The sequence below is a fragment of the Rhipicephalus microplus genome, unplaced genomic scaffold, assembly GCF_043290135.1.
Source record: "Rhipicephalus microplus isolate Deutch F79 unplaced genomic scaffold, USDA_Rmic scaffold_25, whole genome shotgun sequence".
Lineage (NCBI taxonomy): Eukaryota > Metazoa > Arthropoda > Arachnida > Ixodida > Ixodidae > Rhipicephalus > Rhipicephalus microplus.
In genome coordinates, this window is record NW_027464598.1 from 8,701,055 (window position 1) to 8,728,337 (window position 27,283).

The following is a 27,283-nucleotide window of genomic DNA, read 5'->3' on the forward strand; positions in this document are numbered from 1 at the left end:
TCGCATTCCTAAATTTTTTCACGAATAAAGAAGACATGTTAAACTGTTACTTGGCTCTTCCGCGTGAGACTAATATGACAACAGTTCAGCGTTTCCACTTCTTCACAAGCTTTCTCTATAATTGTGATCGTTGTGGAGTTGCTTGTAAAGGGTGCTTCGTTGTATATTTAGTGTTAATGTGGCAAAGGTATTCACTGCCCGAAAAGCCCTTTTGAAGGTATATAGGAATTAAATAAAGTGCCCATCGGCGATGGCGTACACACTGCATGAAATGAACCCACTTGCCAGAGTTATAAAGTTTTGCATTCCGCTACTTATTCTAATTATTGTTTATATGCTTCGCTATTATCCGCGCGCTTCTTAGTGAATGCGGTGTCAAATTGTTCACAGAGTGAGGTGACTATGTCGAAAATGAAAGTTTGACTGTTCGCAAACATATTTTCTATTTTCCAGCGCGGAGCTCTTTAAGCTTTTCCTTGTCCAGATAGTGCAAACAGGAATGATAACTCTGAACAGGTACACGCTTGCTCAATATCTTTTAACTTTCGCTTCGCTCCCATAGCACGATCGCTGAGTTTTTTTTCTGATGTGGAATGGAAAACCTAAGACGGGCGAGTCTGTTAGGTGACTCAATATTATATACCTTCACAATATAATCTGTCACGTGACTAAAATTGCGTAACATCACCTAAAGCTCGCTCACCTAACTATAACCACGTAACAAAGTCACATGAATGAACGCTCACGTCACCTATCTTTGTCTGTATTTATTGAAAAACACTCGCGTCACCAAAAATCGTGCTACGCCTAGTCGCATGACTGAAAAGACGTAGCAGTTAGTCGGGTCGCTGATATCAGGCTGCATCGAATCACAGTCAGTTACGTCAAATGTTGCCGTCATATATAAAACTCGTTATCGCTACTCACTTGGCATGTTACCTTCATAAACCACATAACAGTAGGGTGACCTGACTAAAATCACGTCAGGTAACAGATTGGAACGGGACATGTCAAGGCATGTCTGGGCATACTTAGTACTACTAGCGAAAACATAGGATATCTCGCAAATATTTGGCATTACTAGCATAAGCTTGGTAAAAAAGTAGTTTCACTGATAGTTGCAGCCTTTCGCCACTAGGTGAGGGCTGCAACGTCTTCTTGAAAGACGTATTTGCACGGTTCAATTCATATATAAAAGTTATTTTTTACATATCAGATTCAATCGTATCATTCCGCCTTTTGAACACCATTCGTTATCCGCTATCATAGGTACACATGCGATTACTATCATGTGCGCAGTTAAAAAAGTATTCCGTACCTGGGAATGTAGAGGACTCTCTCAGCTACGACGAAGCCAACGGTCACGAACAGGTTGGACGCCGGAAGGAATGGCAGCACAGTCAGGAGCAGGGGCACCAGTAGTCTTAATGAAGGGTCACGCAGTTGCTCAGTCTTGTTGTAGTAACAGTGTTGTAGTAGTTGTTCTTTTGATCCAATGGCAGGCTTCATGCGTCACATAAAATGATACCAATCGCTTAAAGTTCTCAAACAATCCTATCATGCTGATATCGATGACAACGGCGCACAGTTTATGGTTACGAAAAATCACACCATATCCACGGAGTGAATGATGATGAGTGGGGCGAAGCGTCCGTCAGTTTGTCAGTGCTCGCGTCCATCCGTTCGTTGTTGCTTCCGTCCGTCAATGCGTCTGTCCGTGCATTCATTCGTCTATCCGTGCGTCTGTCTGTCCGCGCATCCGTCCGTACGTCCATTTATCCATTTGTCCATGTGGCCATGCGTTCATCCGTGTGTTCGTCCTTGCGTCCGTCCATCCCTCCATCCGTGCATTCATCCGTGCGTGTGCTCCTCCGTGTGTCAAACAAACAGACAGATGACGGACAGACGCAGGTGGCGGATGATTTACTGTTTGCCGATGAAACCCCCCGAAGCTTTACCCCACTCATCATCATTCACTTCGTGGATATGCTTTGAGGTGGTTACTACATACGTGCATACATACAGGTGACGAGCTAAACACGCCTTAAGGGACTTCGCCCCTTAAATGTTTCGCCTGAAGACACACACATGCAAGAACACAAATACACTCACGCACACGTGTACATATGTTAAAGGTAATACTTAAAGTGTCAGAAAGTCGAACTAATCAGTAAGGACTTATCATAGAAGAAGGTAACACGTGCAGAATGGGACGCAACAGAAGGGACCAGAAGGCGTTTGTGTTGTCTTGTTTCCTTTATTTGTGTTTTCGTTTGCACACTCTGCCTTCATAATTACTTTTGCCTTTAAATGTTGCTTTCATCTCAGGTATTAAAGGTGTCGTTTTTGCTTTTATGATGAGCAAGCCCACTAAAAGTTTATGGTTGTGAATGTTTAATCGGTCTTATTGAAATCACTGACTGTCTTACTGCCAGAACGGCCAATATACTATTTTTGAGAAAATTCTGTGACATGAATTTTTTTATGGTAGAGAACATAAAATAGTGAAGAACACAAGGAAACAAAAGTTCGCCCCATTACAAATGTATGTGCATAGCCATTAACCTTCATTCATTTATTTTCTTCAAGACAGAAGAGTGAAGCAGTGTATAAATGTACTCTTGAGACTACTGGTCCAGTTATGGGGAAACTTGTTGGCCGGTTTTACAAAAACCCAGCTAATGGACGATTTATCTCGTGACCCTCTTGAAGGACAAGTATCGAAGAATCGACTGCGAATAAATATAGCAATGTCGAGCTTCCCTAAAACATACTATACAGAAAATTTGCGCAAGCAGGCTTAAACGCCATTTCTCTCAGTTGTGCGCAGAATAAGCAAACTGGCCAGCTGGACTGAATGCATGTTGGCTACACGCTCGCTACAAGACCGACTACACGTTGACCTCGTGATGGTAATAGTGGTTGATCTCGTGATGGTTTCTCGTAAACCGACGCCATATAGTGCTTTACGTAGTGGAAATGCGGGTTTGTTTGACCCAGCGAAACAAACATAATAATTAAACGTTTTCATGGAGGAAATATAGAGCAACAGTTAAGTGAAGGCATGATTTTAGTAGCACCATGATCAACACAAAAATTGACATTCCAGTGCCACCCCCTCCCCCCAAAAAAACATACATGAAATTGAAGTTAACTCATTGCTACTCCGTTTCTAGGCAAGGGCCACAGAATGAGAATTATAAAACGTAATGGCAACTCACGCTGCTTTTTCTTTTCAATCTCGTCAAAATCCGCCAGACAAGAGCCAATAGTGAAATGAGTAGCGCCAGTGTAGCTATGTTTCTGCAGTCGCACGGTGATGTCACGAGAGGTATGCTGCCCATCTGCCAATCGTATGACAGGGTACGTGGACACAGCAACAGCCAGGCATTGAAGGCACACAAGTAGCTGTAAGTTAGTAGCCTGTCGTAAAGAAAAGGAAGGGATCAGAATGGGCGACACGCATTTGCAAGGCTTATCCTAAAACGAGCGTCGTCACCTAATATTGTTTGTGCAGTGCTGCCAACACGCTCTGTACTCTTTGTGAAGTGAATTTAAGATGTAAGCATGTGGTAAATTTTTTATGTACGTGGCAGTGATTGAGCATAAATTTTTGCTCGAGTATTGTTTTTTTTTTGAAGTTGGTAGTACCAAAAATACTCTAGAGTATTTTTACCAACCAAAACGCTATCTATACACAGATATATACGTTAGAAAAGTAATAAAAGCTGCAGTATATATATGAAAAATGTTAACTAAGAAACCAAAGTTTACTAGGAACTGTGCAGTCAATATTTAAACATGCATAAATGTTCTGCACTACATTTTTATCACGTTCCTCCATCCCCAATTTTGTTTGGTCGTTTTTTTTGCGTGACCTTTTCTTCCTGAATCTTTTATTTTGAAACATCATGTTCGCCATCGCGGACTCAACAGTGGACTAATGAACAATGATTCACGATGCGCAATTTAAAATGCTTGTCCTTTCATAATGCTCTACCTCTCTATCATTTGAAAGTAAACTCTTATACCAAGTAACGCAAGACTTGCGTTTAGAGATCTTAACTTTATTTCTGTGACCTTTCGCCACTTTTTTATATATGTTCTGAAAGTTCGAAATACGGGATACGGGACTTCATAATTACTGCGAGGAAAAACATTGTAAGAATTCAGTTTTCGACTATTGACACTAATGCAATCTTGTTCTTTTCTATACAAGGAACCGCTTGCCCCTAAATAAAGATCGCAGATCTCAAATATTTTATTAAGCGATGGGTCGGCGATACGGTGATACAATAGACATTTTTCATATTTGTGAAGCAAGCTAATAAAGCTAATGGTGGATAGGCAGTTACTGCAAAGAGGTTTTTGTGCGCAGTTTAATTGCGCCAGGACATCAAAAATATTGACTTTCCTCTCTTGACATAAACAGGCGTTACCGACAAGCTGCAGCGCGTGCAACTAACTAGAAGTTCGCCTCTACCTGAAAGATGCTGACATTAGTGGAGGTGATGTACAGTGCAGAAAAGTACACTTGCTGATAAGAAAGGGGTATAATAAGAGTTATAAGTCGGTATTGCATTTTCGATGAAACCTAATGATTTAGGATACGGTATTACTACCATTAGTCATATTTGAAAGGAATGTTCACCTGGTTGTGCGCATCGAGGAGAAGGCCGCAGGGTTGTCCATCTCAAAAAATTCAGGTAAGCTGCCTTGAAGAATGCATATTCTGAAGCATAGGAGCAATATCGTCTGCACAGAAAAATAAAAGACGAGATATTAGCGCAATAGATGTTATTGTTTAGCACTTTTCTTGCTTTAGTTTCTGCCAGCAATTGTTTTAAAAACGTCATGAATTTTGTAATTTCATGCAAGACAACAATTTCCATCAACCGGGAAGTTGCGCTAGTCTATGGACTAAACTAGTAGACGTTTCTCACATCAAAAAGCTACACAGTTCATGAATATACGTCATGTGAAGGAATAAATAGAGGTACAGAGCCTTGGTGGGTCGGACGCTATCCGGTTGGAAGTCATGAGTTATACGGACGAAACTGTTTGCTTGCTGGCAGACCTACCTTCATTTTGAGAGAACCTAATGATTTCTTGAAAAAAAAAACAGTAAGCCCTTTACTTTTATTTGCCGGCACTTCACTCACATTTTTGTAGTGACAGCATTGCACTTTATGAGGCAGCCCGTTTATAGTAATCACTGTGATTATCAATATTTTCATTGTCTTGTTGACCTGCATCTTTCTGAAGTTTTCGTTACCAAAAAACACGGTTACTTTAAAAACCAATGATGCCGGCCACACACTGGATTTAATGCTAAACAGTCTCGTTTCCACTGTTGCGTCAACGTAGAGCGAGGGAACACGGAAAAGTATGGCGAGCTAGAAAGGATCGAGAATTGTGATATCGCCGTGCTATTCTTACAAATTTCAGGAAGTGACTACGCATCACTAGCGCATACTGGCCATACAAGAAAGCAAGATCCAGAGCATATAAGTACGCGTGGACGCGTACTCACCAAGGGAAGCTTGACGAAAACATTAGAGACTGTTTCGATTTGTTCTATCACTCTTGCACAGCGTCGCAACGCTATTGTTCTGATTCGAGGCAGACCTATTCGCAGATTGTTCCAAACTGCGCCATTTATCGATCGCCATTCGTTGCTTTAGAAAAGCGTGTAGACCACATACGAGATAAGAAATCTGCATACGCACTGCCAGGGGCCCTATTCCTTTTGTACTACGCTAGTGAGTAGCGTTTGTTAGCTAGTATTCGTGACCAGTAAAGCCATTTCACCTGGTTTTACAGCGATTACAGAGCTTGTCTGCTGACACGAAAGATCAATCCCGGCTGAAACGTCGCAGTTAAATGCAGGCGAATAGTCTGGCACCTGCGTAGGCAACTGTGTGATGTCAGTTCCACGTAAATGAACACTCGATGATCGAAACATTCAGGGCTCAACGTGACTCATTAATTTCGTGGTTCTCACTCGTGAAATTCTACATATGATATTTACACTGAGCAGAGAGTTGTGAGACTGATGTCTATACGTGCCAGGATAAATTGTCGGTTTCGTTATTTTGTATATGCATGTGGGAGAGAATACAAGTTCTTAGCACGCTGTAAATATGGGCCAGCAAAGATCATACATAGCGCCAATGGTGACTTCATATAAAAACTTTTTACTCCCATAATACCATCGTTATCACAGGAATAAGACGTGTAATAAAACTGGTTTACAGCCTGTGAAGCACGACTGAGCAATTTTCCTTTCAAAAGAATCTGAGAGTAACATAGGGCCGGCTCTTAAACGAGTGAGCTGCCGCAAATCGACACACATTTCGGTTAACTTTCTGTCGAATTCACAAGTGAACTGCAGATAAGTGCGTTCCTGCTTGAGACGTCGGCAAGACCATCAATAAATTACAGTGTCGGGGCCCATACTATAGACTTGAAATGGAAAACTGCCTTTTCATGCTATATATATTTTTTCATGTTCAAATATAATCTGCATAGTAGTACAGCGATAGTAATTTGCGTATCACCCATATCACGTGTAACTAAAGCTATCGATCGACGAAGAACCCACACCGAACGCCCTTCATGATTTCAACTTCTCCTCTAGCAGCTAGTGCTCGCCTGCACACGCTTATACTACTTCATCTATTTAAATATACTCCCGCCTCCCAGTCATGACTAGAGCTTGTAAAATTCATGGGTCTTCTAAAGAAACCATGCGTTCTAGAGATGTCACTAGTCAAGCTTGGATGATTCCACCTCAACCGAAATCAAGAGAAACTGGACTAAGGACCACGAACTTGTACAGCTGCCGGACTACTCGACGATAGCTACATTATACGCTTGAAGATCACTTCTAAGATATGCTGAGCAAAGATGAATACCAGTGGGCATCGTTTTGTTTTTTTCACCACATACACCGGCGATCTAGCAACTTTCGACGGTAACTCAGCTTCTTCCTGTCATGTCGAGCAGTCTGAGCACTTGGAGCTCCGAAGTCGTCCGCCAGTTGTACAGTTTTAGCTTTATTACTTTTGAACTTTAATTTTCCCAGCCCCTTGCCTAATAATGACTTGGATTGGAAGAGTATGTTCCACCAACAATCCTAGCAAGATGCATCAAGCAAAGTCTTCAAATCTTAACGACACGTCACGACCAATAAATTAGGCAAGTTGAGAAGCCGTTGGCAATTCAGGATGTCTTGAAAGTTTATCGATCCTGCTACAAGTGGGAGTGCTTTATCAAAACACAGCGTTGCGGGCGCGTTTCTACCGTACAGTGGAAACCAGAAGGCGTTGGCATAAATCCCACAAGACAATTCATAGTATGGTGCTCCAGTAGGTTCAAATGTACATGAGCTTTCAGGTTCACATTGACGGAAACGTCCTCCTTTGGATTAAGAATCAGCATTTTATCAAGGTAGTCGTTGACGAATGGGAAGCCTTGAACTTGTGACGATGTGTCGACTATGACGTTGAACTTCATAGTAAGAGATTCTTTTCCTATAACTTCTCGATGTACATATAGAATAAAGCGTGGTCTATTAAAGCGTTCTCAGGCACCACTTAAGCATGTCTTAACTTGAATTATTGCCGAAGGGCTGTGTCGTATTGTACCAATAATCCTTCACTGAATAACCACTTGATCTGCCAGTTTTAGGGCACGTCTGAGCATGCCAACATGGTTTGTTTCAAGTGGCTGTTTCGAGCCGTCTATTTGAGGTTTTTCCACAGTACTCCTGTTTTATTGCGATAGCAATTAAATAGACTGTCTCGGCTAGATTTTTCCGTCGCTCGATGTTTACGTCGGTTGTCTTATAACCTTGTGGCTTATATGCAGAAGAAAAACTTCGGTGTTGGCGCAAGGTTATAAGTATGAAAGTAGATGCGCTTTCACGTAACTACTGTTGGCAGAAGGGCTTCTTGAAGGGCCAGTTGGTACATGATCTGAGGAAAACAGCGTGAAAAACGGGATGGAGAAAAATAGAACACACGACACAAGCACTGTCTCGTGTGTTCAATCTTTCTTCGTCTCGTTTTTTGCTGTGTGCTCCTCAGTATTAACTGTCAACAGCGCGCCGCTCTTTCTCCCACAGTAGGCCGGAGCTCCTGCTATCAACACGAACTAAAAGTACTACGCGGTAGAAAACACGGATGGGAAAAAGAGAAGGACAAGCGTCTTTTTCCCGTTCCTGTTTTCTACCGTGTAGTACTCTTAGATCTTGTATCACCAACTGACCCAATCGTACACATTGATCAACACAAAACAACGGTGCCAAAAGTGTACCAGGAGTGGCAGTTCGCATATAGATGCGCTCGGCACAAAACAAACTGTCACCAGTGGTGACACGCGACGTATGGCCCTTAGTGCCAGCATGCGCTGCCCACGGGAGGCGCTTCTCAACAGCCCCGTCACTACGCATGGTTCTTGTTGTGATCATCTACTGTGACCACGCCGCAGGAAACTTGGTTACTTGGCAAGCGCATGTTTACTACAAATATTATTGCTGCGGAAAATGCTATAGCCTTGCTTCGTAAAACATTTCAATGTGGTGCAATCGCATTCATTGCTTTGCCATTTTGGCAACAATGTGACACTTTTTCTGCGCAGGTCATTTTTCGGATGCCTGCAGTGAGCTATTATCAGTGTCGTTCTCCAGGATCTCTGACGTCCACTGCTACAAGCTGGCAGAATTATCGTGGAATCCGTGATGTTGATTCATTGACGCTGATCGTTTCGACTCTTAGTACACAGACTACGGGTTTAGTGTCACCGTCAAAAGTGGTACTTTTCTCACCTAGGTGGTCTAGTGCCTGAGGAACTCGGCTGCTGACCTGCAGGTAACGGGAGTGAATCCTGGCTACGGCAGCTGCATTTTCAATGGAGGCGAAAAGGCTATAGGCCCGTGTGCTCAGATTTGGGTGCGCGTTAGAGGACCCTGGTTTTCAAAATTTCCGGAGCCGTCCACTACGGCGTCTCTCATCATTATTTGGTGGTTTTGGGACGTTGAGCCCCACATAATAAATCAAATCACTAAGAGAGGTACTTTGATGACTGGGCCCTTGCACTAATTGTCCAGCCAAGTGCCGTGTTTATTGTCGAAAATCCTGGAATATCCTTGCTTCTCATTTTTCTCCTGTAATAATTATCCACAGGTGGTCAGCTCCAATCAACAAGCTGATGCCAGTCACAGTCTCCGCCTCAGTTGAGTTATTTTTATCAGCAATACCTTTTTCTTTGTGACGCGACTTCTGTGTTAGGTAGCCATCACATGTCGGCAAAGTAATGTCGTCACAGATAAACGGTACGACAATGACCCGAATGGTGTGGCTTTGAGAATGGTGTAGGCTACGCAAGGGAAATTAAAAAAAATATTTCGTTGCCCCGCAGAAGTTGGAGAAACGATGTCAAACGTTTTAAATAAAGATCTAGTTTTTTCCAGCAGATTGAGTTGCATTTTTTTCAGCTAGAACTTCGGTGATGTATGATCTCTAGCTTCCTACAACGAGAATCTCTCGGTTGTAGCTGCATCTGTTACCGTTGACGACAAAGGCGTGAAAGATCTGCCGATGCACTCCTGTGTCTGTCTTCGCGCAACCACTTGAAGAATTCTTGGCGCATAGCATCACTGAGTGTGACGTCCTTCTTGTTCATCCTGAAACCTCTGCTTGTAATGACGTTTCCACTGAAGCCAATTTACTTATGCAGTGAGGGTCCCCCTTACTTGATGTGCGCCTTCCATGACAAGCTGAACTCGTACGTTTGACGTGGAAAAGAACGTGCCTGATGGCCTCGGGACGTGCATTGATAGCAGCGGTTGTCTTTCGTCAGTATTCCTTTCTTAGAGTCGAGCGAGAGGTTCACATCACAGGCGCGTGTACCGTGTTTTTTTTTTCGATTTGCAGAAAAAACACTAGCTCTAGCTGTTCGATGTGCTGTGCGGTACCGAAGCGGTGCTGCCGCCTCGACCTTTATGATGACTAAGAGTGTAGTCAATGAGTGGTCATTCTGAAAATGGCTGACGTTGATCCGGATTTCTATCTGTTTCAATGCGTGCGAAGGTAAGCAGCTCTTTCAATTTTGAATTAGAGGTTGCAGCTGTTAGAACTGCGTCTAAGGCATTCGTAGAAGGCTCGTGTCTTAAAGCATGGCCGCGCTTTGCTCGTGTGCACGTCAGTACGATACCATGTGGCGAAGATTCTCGTAGAAGGTCTATGAGCAATTAAGAAAAAGTGACCGTTGGTATGTTTAGCGCAGTAAGACAGCATACGTTGAGCTGAGTGGTATCGCAAAGTGGTCGGAGGCTGCGTACGCCACTTTCATACTTTACGTGAGGTAGATTTCGAAACGCTGATAGCTGGTGTTGCTCAATCCGTTCTTTCTTGCCGTCCTACTGTGGTTCCCGGTTTCGGCACCGCACAGTAAAAAAACCTATTGATCGGCAAGGAAACCAGACCAAACGCCGTATCTGGTTTCAACGTCTTCGTTTTGTCTAGCAGTGCTCGCGTGCACACGTTTATACTACATATTTTTCTGCACCATAGCTGCAAGTACACCACTCCACGCACGAACTAGCTATAGACAGAAGTAATATGGGTACGCTTCACTTGACCTATAACCTTCAGCACTTCATTGGATATGTCAGTTGTAAATATACATAAATTTTTTCGCGTTTTTCAAGTGTAAGGGAAGAAAAGCGTAACGGTCTTTCGTTGAACACTTCAAAATGTCTCTTAGCTAGTTTGAGAGTTACCACATAATTACAGATGTCCAGATATCTACGTTGAGAACTTTAATACCACGCAGGTAAATGTGAAGCAATGGATCACTTACCAGTGTCGTGAGAGCCACAAGCTCTGAATCGGTGATGCATCGGTAGGCAATACTTCGTATGCAGTACCTGCAGACTGGCCTGAAAGTCAGTTACACGTACTTTTTCAGGTGTTCGAAAGTGTGGTCGTTAAATTTTATATGTACATGTCTTGCACTTTCTCAAAGATACACTCAGTGGCGCTGGTGTAATACAATGCAACAACGCTGTTTGAGATCACCAATTATATCTACTTCGATTGGAAGTACTATGGCTTGCCTTGAAGTCGAGGGTTTGACGGAAACGCGATTTATCTCCATAAAACATGAGGCTGCAAAATCTGCCAACCAGAAGTTTAGGCCTGCATGTTCAGTATGAAACAAAGCCAGCTAATCTGTTTCTACAACTCTGAAGCAAAGCTACAACAACACGAGGGTTGTCTTCTGTTGCCCAAGAATATAGCTACCACAGTGCGAAAACGGCACTGAAAACATTACGCTAAGCTTTGTGATAAAGCTTAATCAAGCAGTTCATCAGATAGGACAAAAGGGAGAACAACCTTGTAAATTACTCTCACCTTGCTGTCTTTTACAAACGTTCTCTGATGCACTGTTTGATTCAGTTTCAAATCGGAACCCCACTAACACTAATGCATTCTTATGAAGGTTTTTTCTGTCATCTCTCATACATAAACATTTTTTTCAGTCAATTCGAAGTGAACTCTGAACACTTGATTAAATGCACGAGTTAGTTAAGGAGCAGCGAATGATTTGTACAGACTTTCGTGAAGCTATGAATACCCTAATTAAGGTTGCATGCTTGAGCGTAGGAAATGACCAACTAGTAATCACAGTGCGCTACATGCAGTAAAGAAAGCATCATCATGTATTTCAGCACAAGAAACTGTAAATAGTAAAAGAACTTACCACGTCCAGCATCCAGCTTTGCGGCGTTGCATCTCTTTTGCTGTGTGCATAGAATCCCGCACTAATGTGCTTATCCTGAAAGCCATGCACAGCGGCAGAACTGTGATGCCTTGCTCTTTGGAAAGCAGCGCACATAAGGATAGTAGACCACTAGCTGCGAGCCATTTTGACTGTCCATGACTCCTTTGGACATCTCGAGAAAGTCGGCAGCTGTTGCGGTGAAAAAATAAAATAGAGTGCACTTCTCTAAACTGCCTCATATTCTACCCAATCATATCTGTTTGCGAGAACAACACGAGTATTTCGAAACATTTTGTTAACAGCACGCTGTCTACAACAAATTGTGAGGAGAAGTTTGTGGGACAACTCAACCACCTAACCTATGAGATTTAAGATTTGGTTTATTTTCCCCACGTAGGTACATTTGTAGGAAAGCGAACATTTACTGATTGGGAAGGGGGGGGGGGGATGACAGAATGAAAAATGCAATATGTGTAGCTTCACTGGCTTCACTACCAACATGGCATAAAAAGAGCAACATGCCGTGCGGAAAGTTTTTAGCAGTGCGAAATTGAGAATCACGTAGCAAAGTTCAGAAAGATGATGAAACGCCGAAACTACCCTATTTACACTGGAAAGGAAAACGTAAGCAGACATCATATCTGAAAACTATATCTGAGAACTTTCTGTTACATTCCACGATAACTTATCAATAAAATATATCTGTCTAATTTTCTACGTGTACCACATATACAGTTTGTGCTACACTTTGAAAGTTCACAATTTAATACGTATAGGTTCTTGGAGTGTCTGTATGATATGTTTGTTTTCATGAACAGTTTTCATGTATGATGTCTACCTGTATCGCTTCTCGGCCTTTTGGCTAAGATCACAATTCTTTCAATGCTACCTGTAATGCTTTATTTGCAGTGACAATTATGTACATGCATGTTTTGATTTTTCTGGTTGCTTTATTGTTTGTATACTCGCATCGCATGCGAACATGTACACGCATGCAGAATGCGCATGGGAGTGGGAGCCTCTGTCAGGCAATACGGCCTTTAGCTCTAACTCCTCTTTCTGTATCAGAGAGAAATAAAATAAACTTCAAACTTCAAACTTAAACTTCAAACTTCAAACTTCGAACTTCAAAATGAATTTCTGAGATTCTCAGGTTAACGTCGCCTGCTTCAAATTTCAGTAATTTAGAATTTTCACGCGGTCATGCAGTCTGCCAGGGAAGAACCTGTTTTGTTGTAATTGTCGATAATTGAGTCCTCTAACGACAGACTGTCATTAAAAATGTGAAAACAGCTAATGCCAATGTAGATTTTCATCAGCAACACTTATTACCACGAAGCATCACCATCCGTACCACTGTGCTAATCATGCTATAGGCTACTTATGAAAACACGTGACCCTTCACTGTATTTTGATGTTGGCTCATTTCGAGTGCTATGATATTTTTCGTGCAGAAGTATAAAACGAAGATATCTCAAGCATCACAGCAGACCAGGTTCATACTTATCCTACACATATCCGTCTCTATATCACTATGTCTTGACAAAATAAAACAAATGAGTAAAGGGCTAACCATTTTTTTTTGCAAAATACTGATAACACACTTTGAAGATTTGGCACTGTTCTTATTAGAAACCCAAAGTATCTTTTCTAAATGACGGCGGTGATTAGGTTTCGATACTCACGCAATATACAGTTGCTAACGAGCCCTGCACTGTACCCGCCGATTATTCTCACAAATCAGTTGTACTTAACGCAAAAAGTAAACGCTAATGCATGAAAGTGCGCGTCAGCCTCTACAGCCAACTAACAAGACTGCTGATAGAGCATGCGCCTTGGCAGCTCTCATGCAAGCCAGTAACCTTTTTTTCCGAAACAAACGTATGCTCACATCGGCAACATTGTAGCTGGGCAATCGTTCTCTTAATGCTGAGTACGCCTTCAATACCACGCCTTATGAGGACTACGCTGCGATCAAAAGCGCGTCAATGAGGCCGCAGCTGATGCAAACATTTGAAAGCATTTTCGCGTAGGCATATATATGCGAACGCTATCACTTAACGTTTTCTTTCGTAGTTTCTTGTTGGCTGACAGCTGCAAAGCAGCACTAATAAGGTTAGTAACGCTAAGTCGCTCGATTACATTATGGCTGTTCGTACTTCCCGAGTTAAATGCTATCAAACGTGTGTACACTCAACTCTCATTTAATTCGCAAATGCAATGGCTTGACTCACACTTAAGGCTTAATGTGAAATCACCAGAATGCGTTTTGGTGCAAGGTTTGCGCATGCTATTCCATATTCTGAATCTGATATGGTCATTATACATCCAGGTATAGAAGCTAAGTCAGACGTTATTATAAACATTTCGCGCGGAATTTGAAGTTAAATTTTTGTTCGGTAGAATGAGTATATTGATGAAGAATTAAGCAAATATGAGAAGAAAGAAGAAAACAAGATAAACCAACGGAACGATCTGAATGAGTGTGACGTTGCACACATGCGCATGCCCAGTCAGTTGCACAAAGACACTAGAAGCAACTTCCGAGACTCGCAACCCAACCCTCCTTGGAAATCTGTCTATGGTGCTCGAATGCTGAACCGAAGGTTGCGGCAATCTTATTTTCGTAGGAGGCGGAAAATGCTTGATGCCCATGAGCTGGAATTTAGCTGGATGTTAAATAACCCCGTGTGGTGGAAATATACAAAGCCCTCTAGAGCACCCCTCGTAATGGTACCGTAGTTTTCGAATGATAATTAGTAGTGGCGCGCACAATTGTTTCAGTGATAGCGTGTTGCCTCTCACGCAAAGCCAAGCTGCAGTGGCCAAGCTACACTGCAGAGATGTTGACGGTGACGCTGTCGGTGACGCAAGTTTTCTTTTAATTCAACCACACCGGGTTGAGTTCATTTGAATTTGTGAACTAACATTTATTCTTCCTAGTGACGTGCGAAATGATGACATTTTGTTACAGTAAAATTCTGCCTTCTTCTCAGTCATTTTAGGCTGTTGCACTCTTATAAAAAATTGGACGTCTTAGGCGCACAGCTTGATAACATCCATTGCCCTCTTTTTGTGTAGTAAGCCTGCCAAGCTGCAGCGCAATGGTTTAACAACATCATTAAAACTGGTGAAGTTGAGTGACTATCAATTAACAGGGTATAAAGCGATAAACTAAATTTCATTTAGCGGGATATCAAAAAATACTTGGAAATATACGCGTGCTGATGTAGTCACCTCTTTTATAAAGTAGGCATATTTCATGCATTTTTAAATTAACATTCGTAATGATGTATTATAGAAACATTTTGTCTGGCTATCCCACTACAATCAAATCAAATCGGGAAATGTTTTATGCCTAACAACTATCTCTTGAGCAATAGGTTGTGAGAATCAATTATTTCTCTACATGTTTTGCTGTTGGCTTAAACGAGCCATTTTTCACTCGCTCATTTCTTCGCATAAACGAAGACTTTTATGACTTCGCATAAAAGAAGTCAGAAAACGTTCCAACGTTAGAAGTAAAAAAGTTTTGGTGAGACAAATGAGCAACTACACTTTTTTTACGTTGATCTAGCTCTTACTTCAGAAAACAGTTTTCATAATGTTATCATAAAAAAAAAAACTACAGCCTACACTGAAAAATTTCATCACGCAAAGGGCTATCGGAAATCCAGTATAGAGAATTCTCTTTTTGCCAAAATAATACCAAAAAATGGGGACCACTGCCTAATATAGTGATGTACGGCCAGATAGGTTACGCCTGTGCATTTTGAATAGCAAAGAATTGCGAAAAAAATGGGCACTATCTTTTATCAGTTGCGTAGTATATAAACAGTGCCCGCATCAAAGACAGGTCGTCTTTTCTTTCTTTCTACCATATTTGTGCAATACAGAAGTGGACAATTCGCCAATAGTAAGTCCATGTCTCTTCATAAGTTTGTCTCGTTTGAGTTTTATTCTTTCCGTAAGTAAATCTGTAACTTAAACTGCACATCCATAGAAACGGCATTTTTATTGCGGCAATACACTGAAAAGCCATTGAACAACACCATTTTGACCTAAAGCAATTGAAAAAGCAATTTAAAAGTGGTTTCGCAATTCTATTCCGAACCATTTTCAACCTGAAACGTTCAGGTTCCAGGTTGCAGTAAAAGATTGGCTAAGAAGTTCATTTATAAAAGCTCGACCTGAAGGTTTCTGCAGAAAGACGTCTCAAGCACGCGTTATTTTTTAATCTATATTACAAGGTAAGTCGGCTGCGCAACGACTGATTCTAGGAAATTTGTATAAGATCTCTGCAACTTAGAATAGAAATAAAGAATAACGAATACTGTAAAACGCTCCGAAAAGTAGAAGATTGATGATTGATTGTTATGTGGCATTCAACATCCCGAAACCACCACATTATTATGAGAGACGCCGTAGTGGAGGGCTCCGAAAATTTCGACCACCTGGGGTTCTTTAGCGTGCACCCAAATCTGAGCACACGGGCCTACAACAGTTCTGCTTCCATCGGAAATGCAGCCGCCACATCCGGGATTCGATTCCGCTACCTGCGCGTCAGCAGCCGAGTATTATATCCACTGGACCACCGCGGCGGGGCAAAAGTGCCAGATTGATTAGAATATTTTCTTTCAGGGAAATTTTCGTTCGTATTTAAGCTGCGTAACAAGGCAGAAACATGATGTTTCCTAAGACACTTCACTGAAGGTGCTTACTTAATTGGCTACAATTCACCATCAGTGTTGTTTTTTTTATTTTTGCTGCAGTTCACTGTAGACTTTCAAAGTGTTTCTTATCCACAGGTTCACCACTAGAAGTTTTGAGTACAGGTTACGTCATGCGTCGACATACCGAGCAAGGAGCTTTTTTTTGTGTGCAGCGTCATCAGCTGACCTCACTCAAATTTCTCGCGTGAGAAATTTAGTCATACGAACACCGGCAATCTTTATCTTGCGAAATAGAAAAAGAGATTATTGTGTGTAACTGAGCACAAGCAAGTGTGTTGGGGCAAAGTCTTTGCACTATAGATAGAGCTCCTCCTTTTTGATATTCAACTCTTTTCGATACGACGAAAACATACATGCTTTTAAAATGTATGTGTCTTTGATTGTAGCATAGATGATATCATGGCATTGCCTAACCTTACAGTAGCAGACTAACCATGCGCATCACTATCATTCATACAAATGCACGACCCCTCGGCCTTTGTACGTCGTCTTACCGGTGGTAGCAGAGGAACGACAGCAGAAAGAAGAGGCAGCAGAGCACTTCGGCACGGCCAACTATGCTGGACACCTGCGACAGGGTGACAGATATGAATAAGCCGATGGTACATAGCCCATCTGACTGTCCAAGAATCTCATCGTCACCATCAAACCCCACTAGTTTGTGTTGTAAATTATCGTCATTTTGATAATTGCCCTAAAAATAGGTTTCAACCTTAAGTGTGGCTTAGCGTTAAATGTAAATATTTTGTGTATCTGGCATACAAATTGTTTCAACTGCATGACTTCGTAATACACTCAATGTGGCTGAAAGAGTGAGACGGAATAATAGGTTAACGTTGCTTTGCCACCTGCACACACGCGGTCGTAGATTTCATTGATTCTGACTGATCTTTTAGAACGCCACAGAGATTGACTATCAGTTATCATATTAAAAAGTAAAGTGTTTTGTATAGAGTCACACGAGGCTTTGCTTACTCTCAAGACATAGCTGTTCTATTCATTCATAATATTACTGTGCAGATCTGGCTTACAATTTGATATTTTTTATACGATAATGGAAATGCGATGTCAATATATGTTGGAGAAGATTATATAAGTAATTGAGTTGATACTGAAGTGTTTTTCTAGGGACTGGACATGTCAGTTTAGGTGTATAGTAGTAATATTGATGCTTTTAGAAAAATATTTAAACTACTCACTCTTTACGCGTGGCGCTGGCTAACTCTGGCATGTTTACACGCATATATATATATATATATATATATATATATATATATATATATATATATATATATATATATATATACCTGTCGACGGCAGATTGACTGCCGCCATCTTGGCTGAAGTGTTACTGCATATAGGGCGTGTTACCTAAAGGTTTCAACTTCGATTCGTATACCGACGGCAAATTCAGTCTTCATGCACGCCTATTTCTTTACATCGTTTCTGCCATAATTGCCACACCGAAGATGAAGACTACAAATAATGTACCTTATGCGTTCTTTCGCTTCCTAGTCTGCTCGTATCGCTATAGTTTTGTCCCACTAAAAACAGACACTTTTGATTATCTTCATTATTTCATGATTTACAATAATTCATTTCTGAGTCATCTACGATACGACAAATCTCATATTTATTTTCTTTAAATATGAAGGTAACATGACAAACTGGTCGCCTGTTCTCGGACACAACTTTACTGGTGCAAGATTTGATGCAAGTACCTAGAATGCATGCGATATTCGTAACTCGAATCAGGGCATGCTCAAAGTTTCCGAGTCTTAACGTCACAGCGAACACTCACCGCCTCGGTGTGCACTGGATGAGCAGCGAACAGCAACGAGGACAGGCATGCATGAAGCGCAGTTATCCCTATCACACGGCGCGCGACGACGGCCACCAAAACTGAGCATGCGCAGTGCAGGGCAACGTTGACCACGTGGTAGCCACGCACTTGTCGCCCATGGACGTAGTAGTTGGCCCTGCGAGAGAAGACATCAATATGCACATCAGGAGAAAAAACACCATTCCCAATAAAAGTAACCATGAGTAGCATGTGAAGCAACGCATAGGTAGACTTAATTGATTGATTGATATATAGGGTTTAACGTCCCAAAACCACCATATCATTATGAGAGACGCCGTAGTGGAGGGCTCCGTAAATTTTGACCACCTGGGGTTTTTTAACGTGCCCCCAAATCTGAGCACACGGGCTTACAACATTTCCGTCTCCATCGGAAATACAGCCGCTGCAGCCGGGATTCGGAATTCGATCCTGCGACCTGCGGGTCAGCAGCCGAATACCCTAACCACTAGACCACCACGGTGGGGCTGTTACTCGTCCCGTACTCTTGTTGGAGCTCACTAGGCGGGTTCATCGCCACGCCAAGCAGGAGAACATGCGTTCAACGCGCGTCTGCAGAATCTCGCTCCCTGACGCCATCACATGATTGCTGAGAGATTGTGCGGGGGAGAGGCCACCGCGTCTTACCCAGCCCTTTACAAAGGCCAGAACACGCTATCGCGTGGGCGCGTTCAGGCAGTGCTTGGGACGCCGCACACTGGATTGAAGCCAGTTATAAGCTGCCTCACAGGTTATTGTTTCCGGTGTAACGCTTCACTGTACCAACTGTACGGCATAAGTCGAGACATTCAATTTGGCGATTCTGCAGATGATTCTTCAATGAAGCTTTTGATTGTTTTATTGAGAAGTTCTTAAGAGGTGGGTCTGCGGCATTGATGAGGATAGATATTTCAGAAAATAAATTCGGCAGATTCCCCATACCTTGGGAATCGGTGTTATACGAAGCATGTGGAGAGAAGGTGACCGTGTTATAAATTTTTTAAAGCGACTCGACATTAAGTGTACAAATATCACACGCTCAGAAATCTCTTGAAGAGTTGCAGATGTTTACATAACGAGTCATTTGCACTTGCGCAATGATGCCAACAGAAACATAACTATTAGCAACACTGGAAGCGATAAGCCAATGTGAAGCGCTGGTGCTCACGAGGATTGTAGACCTGGTCGCTGCTACACAACTAAACTTCAGAGCACGGTACCCAACTGAAATTGATGTTAACTAAACGTCCTGGCTTTATCGTAGGTGTAGTTATGTAATAGTTGAGTATCAAGTACTCAAAATCGTTCAACGTTTTTTCTAAACACACTTATGTAATGCATCCGAAATTGAATAGCCAGCACGGCAACAAACAGCTCACGTTCCACGAACTTTTGTTTGAAGAATAGTTCCGAGACCTCGCGGCGCTTTGGTAAAATGCTGAATTGCAGAGTGAAATGCGTGGGTTCAATTCCTTCTGGGGTCCTTACATTTATTCTTTTCAAGAATACACGAGGTTGCGTAACCCCCTTTGTACGAGGACTATTACGATACACCAACGTCAGTCATTAGAGTCGCCGCCCTTCATTTTGAGCAAAAAATCAGCATCGTCCGTGACCAAAACCTAAAAGATCTGTTCAAGTGCAACCAGGCTTTCGAACCTGATATTCCTTTCCCCATGGCTCCATGCGTTCAGCCGCTTTAGCATGGACACCAACTTGCTAAGGGCCCTGAATGTACACCTTTGAGTTTCGGTGATGCTCGATTTTAGTGGCTTTACACCACGCGCGAGACGGCGCAAAGAACTGGTTTCAGCAATCGTTGTTTCAGTAGGTATCAGCCCAGCTATTATTATTAAGGGACAGGCACAACCTCCTGGAAACTGAAACGAATGGTCAGTGAGCAGGTAATGAATAGTGTCCGCTACAAAAAAAGACCCCATCACTCTTACGTTACAGTTCACCGTTGCTCATTGTTTATACGTATGCGAGTTGTTTTTTTTTTGGTAACATTTCACGTCGCGTAACGCAAGTGATTAAGCTCTCTTTCTTCCTTTGAGGAATACTATGAATTGAAGGAAGAAGACGAAGTTTTTCCTGAGTGGAACGTGGGTTTCAGTCTCTGTTATTTTTTCTCGTTTTTTTTGGTGCTTGTGGAAGAAGCCGCTCTTCTGCCCGCGGAAATGAACGTAGAGTCACCAGGGCCTCCACCCATACGTTCCGCGTCATCTGTGGCCACTCTAAGAAAGCGCTCCGGCTACCTAAGTGACGTCAACAGTGAGGACACGCTCATATACTCTAAGGCCAGTGATGAGAGCTCCGATGAAAGTGACTTTGTGCCCGTGGGAATACACAATGCGAAGAGGAGGCTGCTTACGACATCTCCTTCCCAAAGTAAGGCCACCACGAATATTCAAGAGCCGCCGGTTCACACTATTTTTTTTGTCCCGCTGAATGCCGCTGACAGCATGAACCGACTTAATCGCCAGGTAACGTCTATGTCACTTGAGGCGCCCGTTCCGGGACAAATAACAGACGTGAGAATCAATGGCCGCAAGAACGTTCTGGCGGTAGACGTTACGCAACTTACTGCTCTCGACGTATTGACCAAGGTGATTGTGCTGGGGAACATCAACGTACGTTCCTCCCTACCAGATGGCAAGGACTCTAGGGCAGGCGTTATCTACGACGTCGACACTTCTATCAGCGATATTGATTTTCCCACTCTAATCAAACCAGTGACGGAAGCTACTATATTCTTGCAAGCCCGCCGTCTCGGGAACTCAGGATGCGTGAAACTAGTTTTCAAGGGTGACAGCCTCCCAACTCAAGTAAGAGTTGGTCATTTTCGACACACAGTACAGCCGTTCGTAACGAAACATCTTCAGTGTTGGAAGTGCTGTAAAATAGAACACGTGAGTGCTGTTTGCGCAAGTTCTGCTGTGTGCTCCCGATGCTCGGAGTCGCACAACACGGAAGCCTGCCAGGTGGGACATCGCAAATGCGGCAATCACCAAGGTCTTCACGAGGCGTCATCAAAACAGCGCCCAAATATGAAGAAGGAGATGCAAGTGCTGAGGCATATGGCCAGAGACGGTTCCACCCACAGGGAGGCTGCTGCCAAAGTGCGACGTCAGCGTTCGCGCCATTGGAAAACTCCTAAGACATCCTCTGCCAAGGCCATGGATACACCACTACCCCATATCACGCACTCACCACCACAAGCATCAACAAGTGCCAACAACAAGCATCCTCAGAAAGACGCAAGAAACATTGACCCTGACTCGTGGCTTGCACTGCCGTCAATGACACTGCCAGTAGAGCCGCAGCATCTCCCGCTGAAAACTACTTCAGAACGAGTAAGTCATGAAAGCCAAGATAACGAAATAATAGACGTGATTAAGACCCTCATGAAGACAATTCGAGTACTCCTGAATAATATTGTTATCACATGTGTAACAATATTCAGACTTCGGCTGCCCACAGCGCTCTTCAAATATTTGACGCTTTGAATCAGGTGCTATCAAATCTAGAGAAACACCATGGCTCTTTCTCTGCAGCCCTTCCGTAAACAAGTGAAAGAGGCATCAATTTTCCAATGGAATGCCCGAGGTCTTAAACCCCGCATTTCGGATTTTCAACGATGTGTTTTCAAGAATCAGTTTCCAATTATCGTGATTTGTGAGCCACGTCTTCACAATGGTATACGACTTTCTAAATACGAGGCTTTCAGATCTGCAACCCGTAACAAAACCAGTAAGGTCATTGTTTATATCAGGTGCGAACTTACATATATTGAGCATCCAGTAACACCGGACGACAGCAACCAATACGTGTGCCTGACAGTTAAGCGTAAGAACCTGAACTTCACGCTAGTGGCAGTTTATATTTCGCCTTCACGCCGCTTCGACCCAGCAAGATTAAGTGCCATTATATCTGCGACACCTGGGCCATGGATTATTACCGGTGATTTTAACGCTCATCACCCCCTGTGGAGAAGCCAGAAGTTGGACCGTCGGGGAAGAAAGGTGTCCTCCTTTGCATCTGACCACCAACTATATTGTTTAAATGATGGCACTCCCACGTTTTTACGGGGTCTGACATATAGTAGCTGTCTCGACCTAACTTTTGTGTCAAGTAGCCAAAGTACCAAGGTGCAGTGGTTTGCGGACAATGAAACGCGTGGCAGAGACCACATCCTCACCGTAGTGAAGAGCTCCAGAAATTCTGACCACCTCGGGTTCTTTAACGTGCACCCAAATCGGAACACAGGGGCCTACAGCATTTTCGCCTCCATCGAAAATGCAGCAGCCGCAGCCGGGATTTGATCCCGCGACTTGCGGTGCAGCAGCGAGACCTTAGTGACTAGACCACCGCGGCGGGGCTGTATGAAATTTTGTGTCGTTTGGTAAACAAAGACAACAGACAGGTTCAAAGTTATCTGCGAAAGTTGATGAATTCAAGATGGCTCCTTCAAAACATGACTACAAGGTCATTACCCTCTATGTTTCTTTTCCTTGCTCTTTACTTGCTTCTAAATGATTTTTCATTGTTACTTTTTCACATAATCTTTGCTTCCAAATGCCGAAGCTGAAGCGGGCTTCTCGTGTCGTGCACATACTTGAACCTTTCGTGAGATAACAGTACCCTTGGCGCTTTCAAAGTCCATATTGCGCTCCACCGAGTGGTGGTTGAGAGGAAAATAGAGAGTTGGAGCACCTCCCTGGAGGGTGTAGATACGAGCACCGAGAGCATAGTTTAATCCCTGCGGGCACTTGTCATGAACGGCATCGTGGTTCGTGTCAAAGGCCTTAACCTCCCAGTGTTTCAGAGGGCGTCCTTTCCCCCCTTTCATCCTCTACACTTCTCTTTGGAGCTGCGGGATGAAATCGGATTTCCCTCGCCGCTTCTTTCCATTACATTTTTCTCATTCTTTGCTGATAACAGGACACTAGAGATCCGTTCGCTGGGATTTTCTTCATTACATCCCATTTTAAGAGCATGAATAAGAGGGTCTTTTACACAGGGACCAACCACACTGCCGCCCACCAAGCAAGCCTCTATGTGGTATAGAGAACGGACGATAGGAATTCCACTTAAGACTTTCCGTTGTCGATTCCACAAAAAGAACGACTGTTGCGGGATTGCGAAACTCTCATTTCTCGTGGAAGTGAACCGTGTAGTTATGGCGTGCCATGTGCCCCAATAAGAACCATGTGTTGCGTTATTAATTGTCAAGAATGGCCTGCTGGGCAAGATAAAAGCACTACAGGTGCAAAAAAAACTGTATACGGGATGAAATAGGACTTGTATATCTCTATTATGAAATATGTGCAAGGTTCTTGAAAAATTTTCAGAATATAAAAAATCAGGCAAATGCGACTTAAGTTGTATACCTGAACAACAATTTTTTATCTAGCCATAGGCATCCTATAATCATTGAACACATCTTTTCCAACAGTAATTAAGAGGTTCAGCTAATTTACGCCTATAATTAGTGGAGTTAAGAAGTCATAATTTTGAGACTTCAAAAAAACGGATTCTTGTGAAACGTGCCAAAGCGCAACTTCTGTATTATTCCAAGACGTCCAAAAAGAATGATAATAATACCTGAGGTTCAACGTCCCGAAACAAAGCCACCATATGAATATGGGAAACGTCGTACTGGCAGGGTACGGGAAATTTCGACTATATGGGGTCAATTCTTTAACGCTCACTTAAATCTATGTATACGGGCCTGACACCTTTCCGTCTCCATCGACAATTCAGCCGCCACGGCCAGGACCCGATCCGATGACATTCGGGTGTGACATAACCACTAGACCAGTGTGGAGGAGCTTTCCAAAAAGAGTGATCCTCTTAGAGCAATCACGAGGAGGCATTTTTTGAGCGTAGATGTGCGGACTACGCTTGCAATTTCAGCCCTTATGGCCCACATTGATTTCAAAAACGCGGAAGAAGCACACATCTATAATCGTTTGCTTGATCAATATTGTTATTGGGGTGATGTGCATGTTCCGCTCATTGGCACTTTGGTTTAAGTTTCACCGCCTAACTTTGTTGAATTTCATTGCCCCCAAAACTGTTAGAGGCCGCTTTTTCTATATCTCAACACAGCGATCTGTTCTTCGCGTGAAAAACTTCAGTCTCTCCGTTTCACGTAACATCCTAACTACAGTATTTAAATATCTAATAAATTTAACCTTTCTGAATAGTGTTCTTAATAATATGCTAAACCATCTGAAGCTGCCTAGCTATATAAAAAATCAATTGAGAATACAGAGTGAAAACAACTCATTTTCCTGTTTTTTTTAAGTTTTCGACAAATGTATTACTACACCTGCTTTACTAAGTGAGCAATGCCGACACTGGGCCTATTTCAACCGATTCGCATAAAAAGACATGTTTCAGTATACTCCCATGAAACAATACTGTATTGCAAATAGACATAAAAATACACACGCCACTTGAATCCAAACTATGCAAGGAAAGGTTAGGGGGAGGTACGTTTATTGACAGAAAGTCAGAGAGGTCGGCCTGAGCGATAGCTTGCTCTAGCCTGCTACTCTACACTGGGGGAAGGGGAAGGGGAAAAGAAAGATTAATGGATGACAATGGTGAGATAGAGAGGTGAGTATGTAGTGTTCTTTCTAGCTGAGACACATTTTATAGCCGCGCACATAGTCCAGTTGTTTCTAAAAAGGTAATAACTGCTCTTGTGACCGCAATTGCACTGTTGGTGTATGCAAGGAAAAACTTCTGCGGACAGCTAGGCCATGTTTGTAAGCAAACATATATATGAATATAAAAAGAAAGGCGAAGCATGTGCTCGGAAACAGTAATGTTCATGAACGGTACCCTTAGTGACATCATTTGCTCCTTGACCGTGCTGAGTCACGTGACGCAAGCTTGGCCGAACACGTAAAGCCATCTGTGATCATAAACTGAGGAACACCACCACGCATGATCGTGTCCTGGCACGTTCCGCGTAACCTCGATTCACTGTGGTTTCTCTACAGTGGGTTGGTCTTTTTCAGTGCTTTACGCATTTATTTGTCCGTGACCCGAAGAAATAGTGCGCTTTCTGCAGTACCAAGAATGCCGACACTTTCGCCACTGAGGAGCAATGATGGTAGCAGCACGGATTCGTTCAAACCGGCCATAAGGCGAACATCAGTATATGTCTTCTCACCATCTGCCGCAATAGTGTATTGCTGCGCATCATCTAAAAACATTTTGCTCAGTGTGACCAAAGCTTGTGCGCTCCATTTTACATATGTAGCACCTGCATATTGTTGCAGTACAACGCGAACAAAGCACAAGTACGCCTTGTGGCAGCAAAAGCAGCGTGTTGTCAACAGCTGAGCCACAAGATTTTCTTCTTCGTTCTCCAGTTAAGCCAGAGGCCCACCATCTGGTGTCCGCTAAATCCCCCCATCATCGTGTTTGTCCATATGTAGACGCGGGTCACTTACCTTCCTCTCAACGAGCATCGACCCGATGCGAACTCAATGATGCAGTTTTTTTTTGAAAGAAAAGTCTCACGCAATCACTCGCTGACGCAAGGCTTTATGCGCACTACGTGAACGAGTTCAGAATGGTGCTGGCGACGCTTGGTACTACACGAATTGTCGGGAACGACTTCGTAAGTGACGTCACTCAGTTGTCGCAGCACTCGGTATGGCCCAACGTATATTCTTAAGAGCTTTTCTGATAGTCCTTGTTTCCGCACGGGTGTCCAAACCCATACTTTGTCGCCAGTTTGATAGACAACTGCTCTGCGGTGAGCATTGTAGCGGCTTGCATTGTACTCTTGCTGCTGGCGGATCCGTAAACGTGCCAGTTGTCTAGCTTCTTCCGCATGTTCCGTAAACGTGCTGGCGTCTGGGTCGATGTCGTCACTTTTGTGCGGCAACATCGCATCTAACATAGTTCGTACTTCTCGTCCGTGAACGAGGCTGAACGGGGTCATGCGGGTCATTTGTCGCATGGCCGTGTTGTACGCAAACGTTATCTATGGCAAGATTTCATCCCAATTTTTGTGTTCAATGTCTACGTACATCGAAAGCATGTCTTCAATGGTTTTGTTCAGTCGCTCCGTCAGCCCGTTTGTTTGTGGGTGGTAGGCGGTGGTCTTACGATGCGTTGTTCCACTCAGCATCAGGACGTGATCCAAAAGAGCTGCCGTAAATGTGGTTCCTCTGTCTGTGATCCCGACAGAGGAACGACAGAGGGTCAACCGAAGGACAGAGGGATCACGACAGAGGGTCAATATAAAAAAAATGCAATAGGAGCGCTAACGACAACCGCAAAGCTCTGGCCACGAAGCTTGCAGCATGCTGCACGCGCCTGTGTTATTATCACGTGCATCACGCCACTTCGGAGTTTTGAGATTGGCCCTCACGCTCGCAGCGCTAATTGGCCTGTTGGTGCCGGCGCATGCGTCAGCCATCGCAGGTACGTGCCAAGCGAGACAAGTGAACGGTATACAGAAGCCCAACTCACCGACTGGTGTGAAGACACCGGTAGGACAAAGCTCAATGGTGTTGTGCTTCGGTCGTTGTGTTGCAGATCAAAGCAAAAGCAAGAAGATTAGCGCCCCAAAGGAGCACATATGTCATTTTTTTATCCAGTCTTTTATTTGATGTGTACTGTAACAGCCGCTATTCCATTCTTGTAGTAAAGGCAAGAGTGCGTAGACGCCATGTTTTAAATTCATTGCGTTGCTATTTGCCAACGCAAAATTACTCGCGAAAGTTGAACAAAAGAAGGTCAATTATATGCTGTTGTTTCGTTCAGATAATCAATAGTTAATGCTGATTATATGCTCGCCGAATAGAAGCGTTGCCATGGTACCTGTTTATTCTTTCGCGAGTAGCTTGACTTGCTTTTAAATGTATCGTTCACGGAAGGGTCTACCTAA

The 27,283-nt window shown here is 43.2% G+C and overlaps 1 protein-coding gene across 1 annotated transcript in view; it reads right to left on the reverse strand.

Moving 5' to 3' along the window:
- LOC142786544 (protein O-mannosyl-transferase TMTC1-like) overlaps positions 1-27,283 on the reverse strand; it is a 62,926-nt gene that overhangs the window by 16,645 nt on the left and 18,998 nt on the right. The window contains exons 2-8 of the mRNA XM_075884257.1: positions 18,325-18,502; positions 17,018-17,091; positions 11,770-11,979; positions 10,867-10,945; positions 4,652-4,755; positions 3,222-3,423; positions 1,319-1,503 (exon numbers count right to left, since the gene is read on the reverse strand). Of these exons, the coding sequence (XP_075740372.1) occupies positions 1,319-1,503; positions 3,222-3,423; positions 4,652-4,755; positions 10,867-10,945; positions 11,770-11,979; positions 17,018-17,091; positions 18,325-18,502 (1,032 nt within the window). The remainder of the gene's footprint in view (positions 1-1,318; positions 1,504-3,221; positions 3,424-4,651; positions 4,756-10,866; positions 10,946-11,769; positions 11,980-17,017; positions 17,092-18,324; positions 18,503-27,283) is intronic.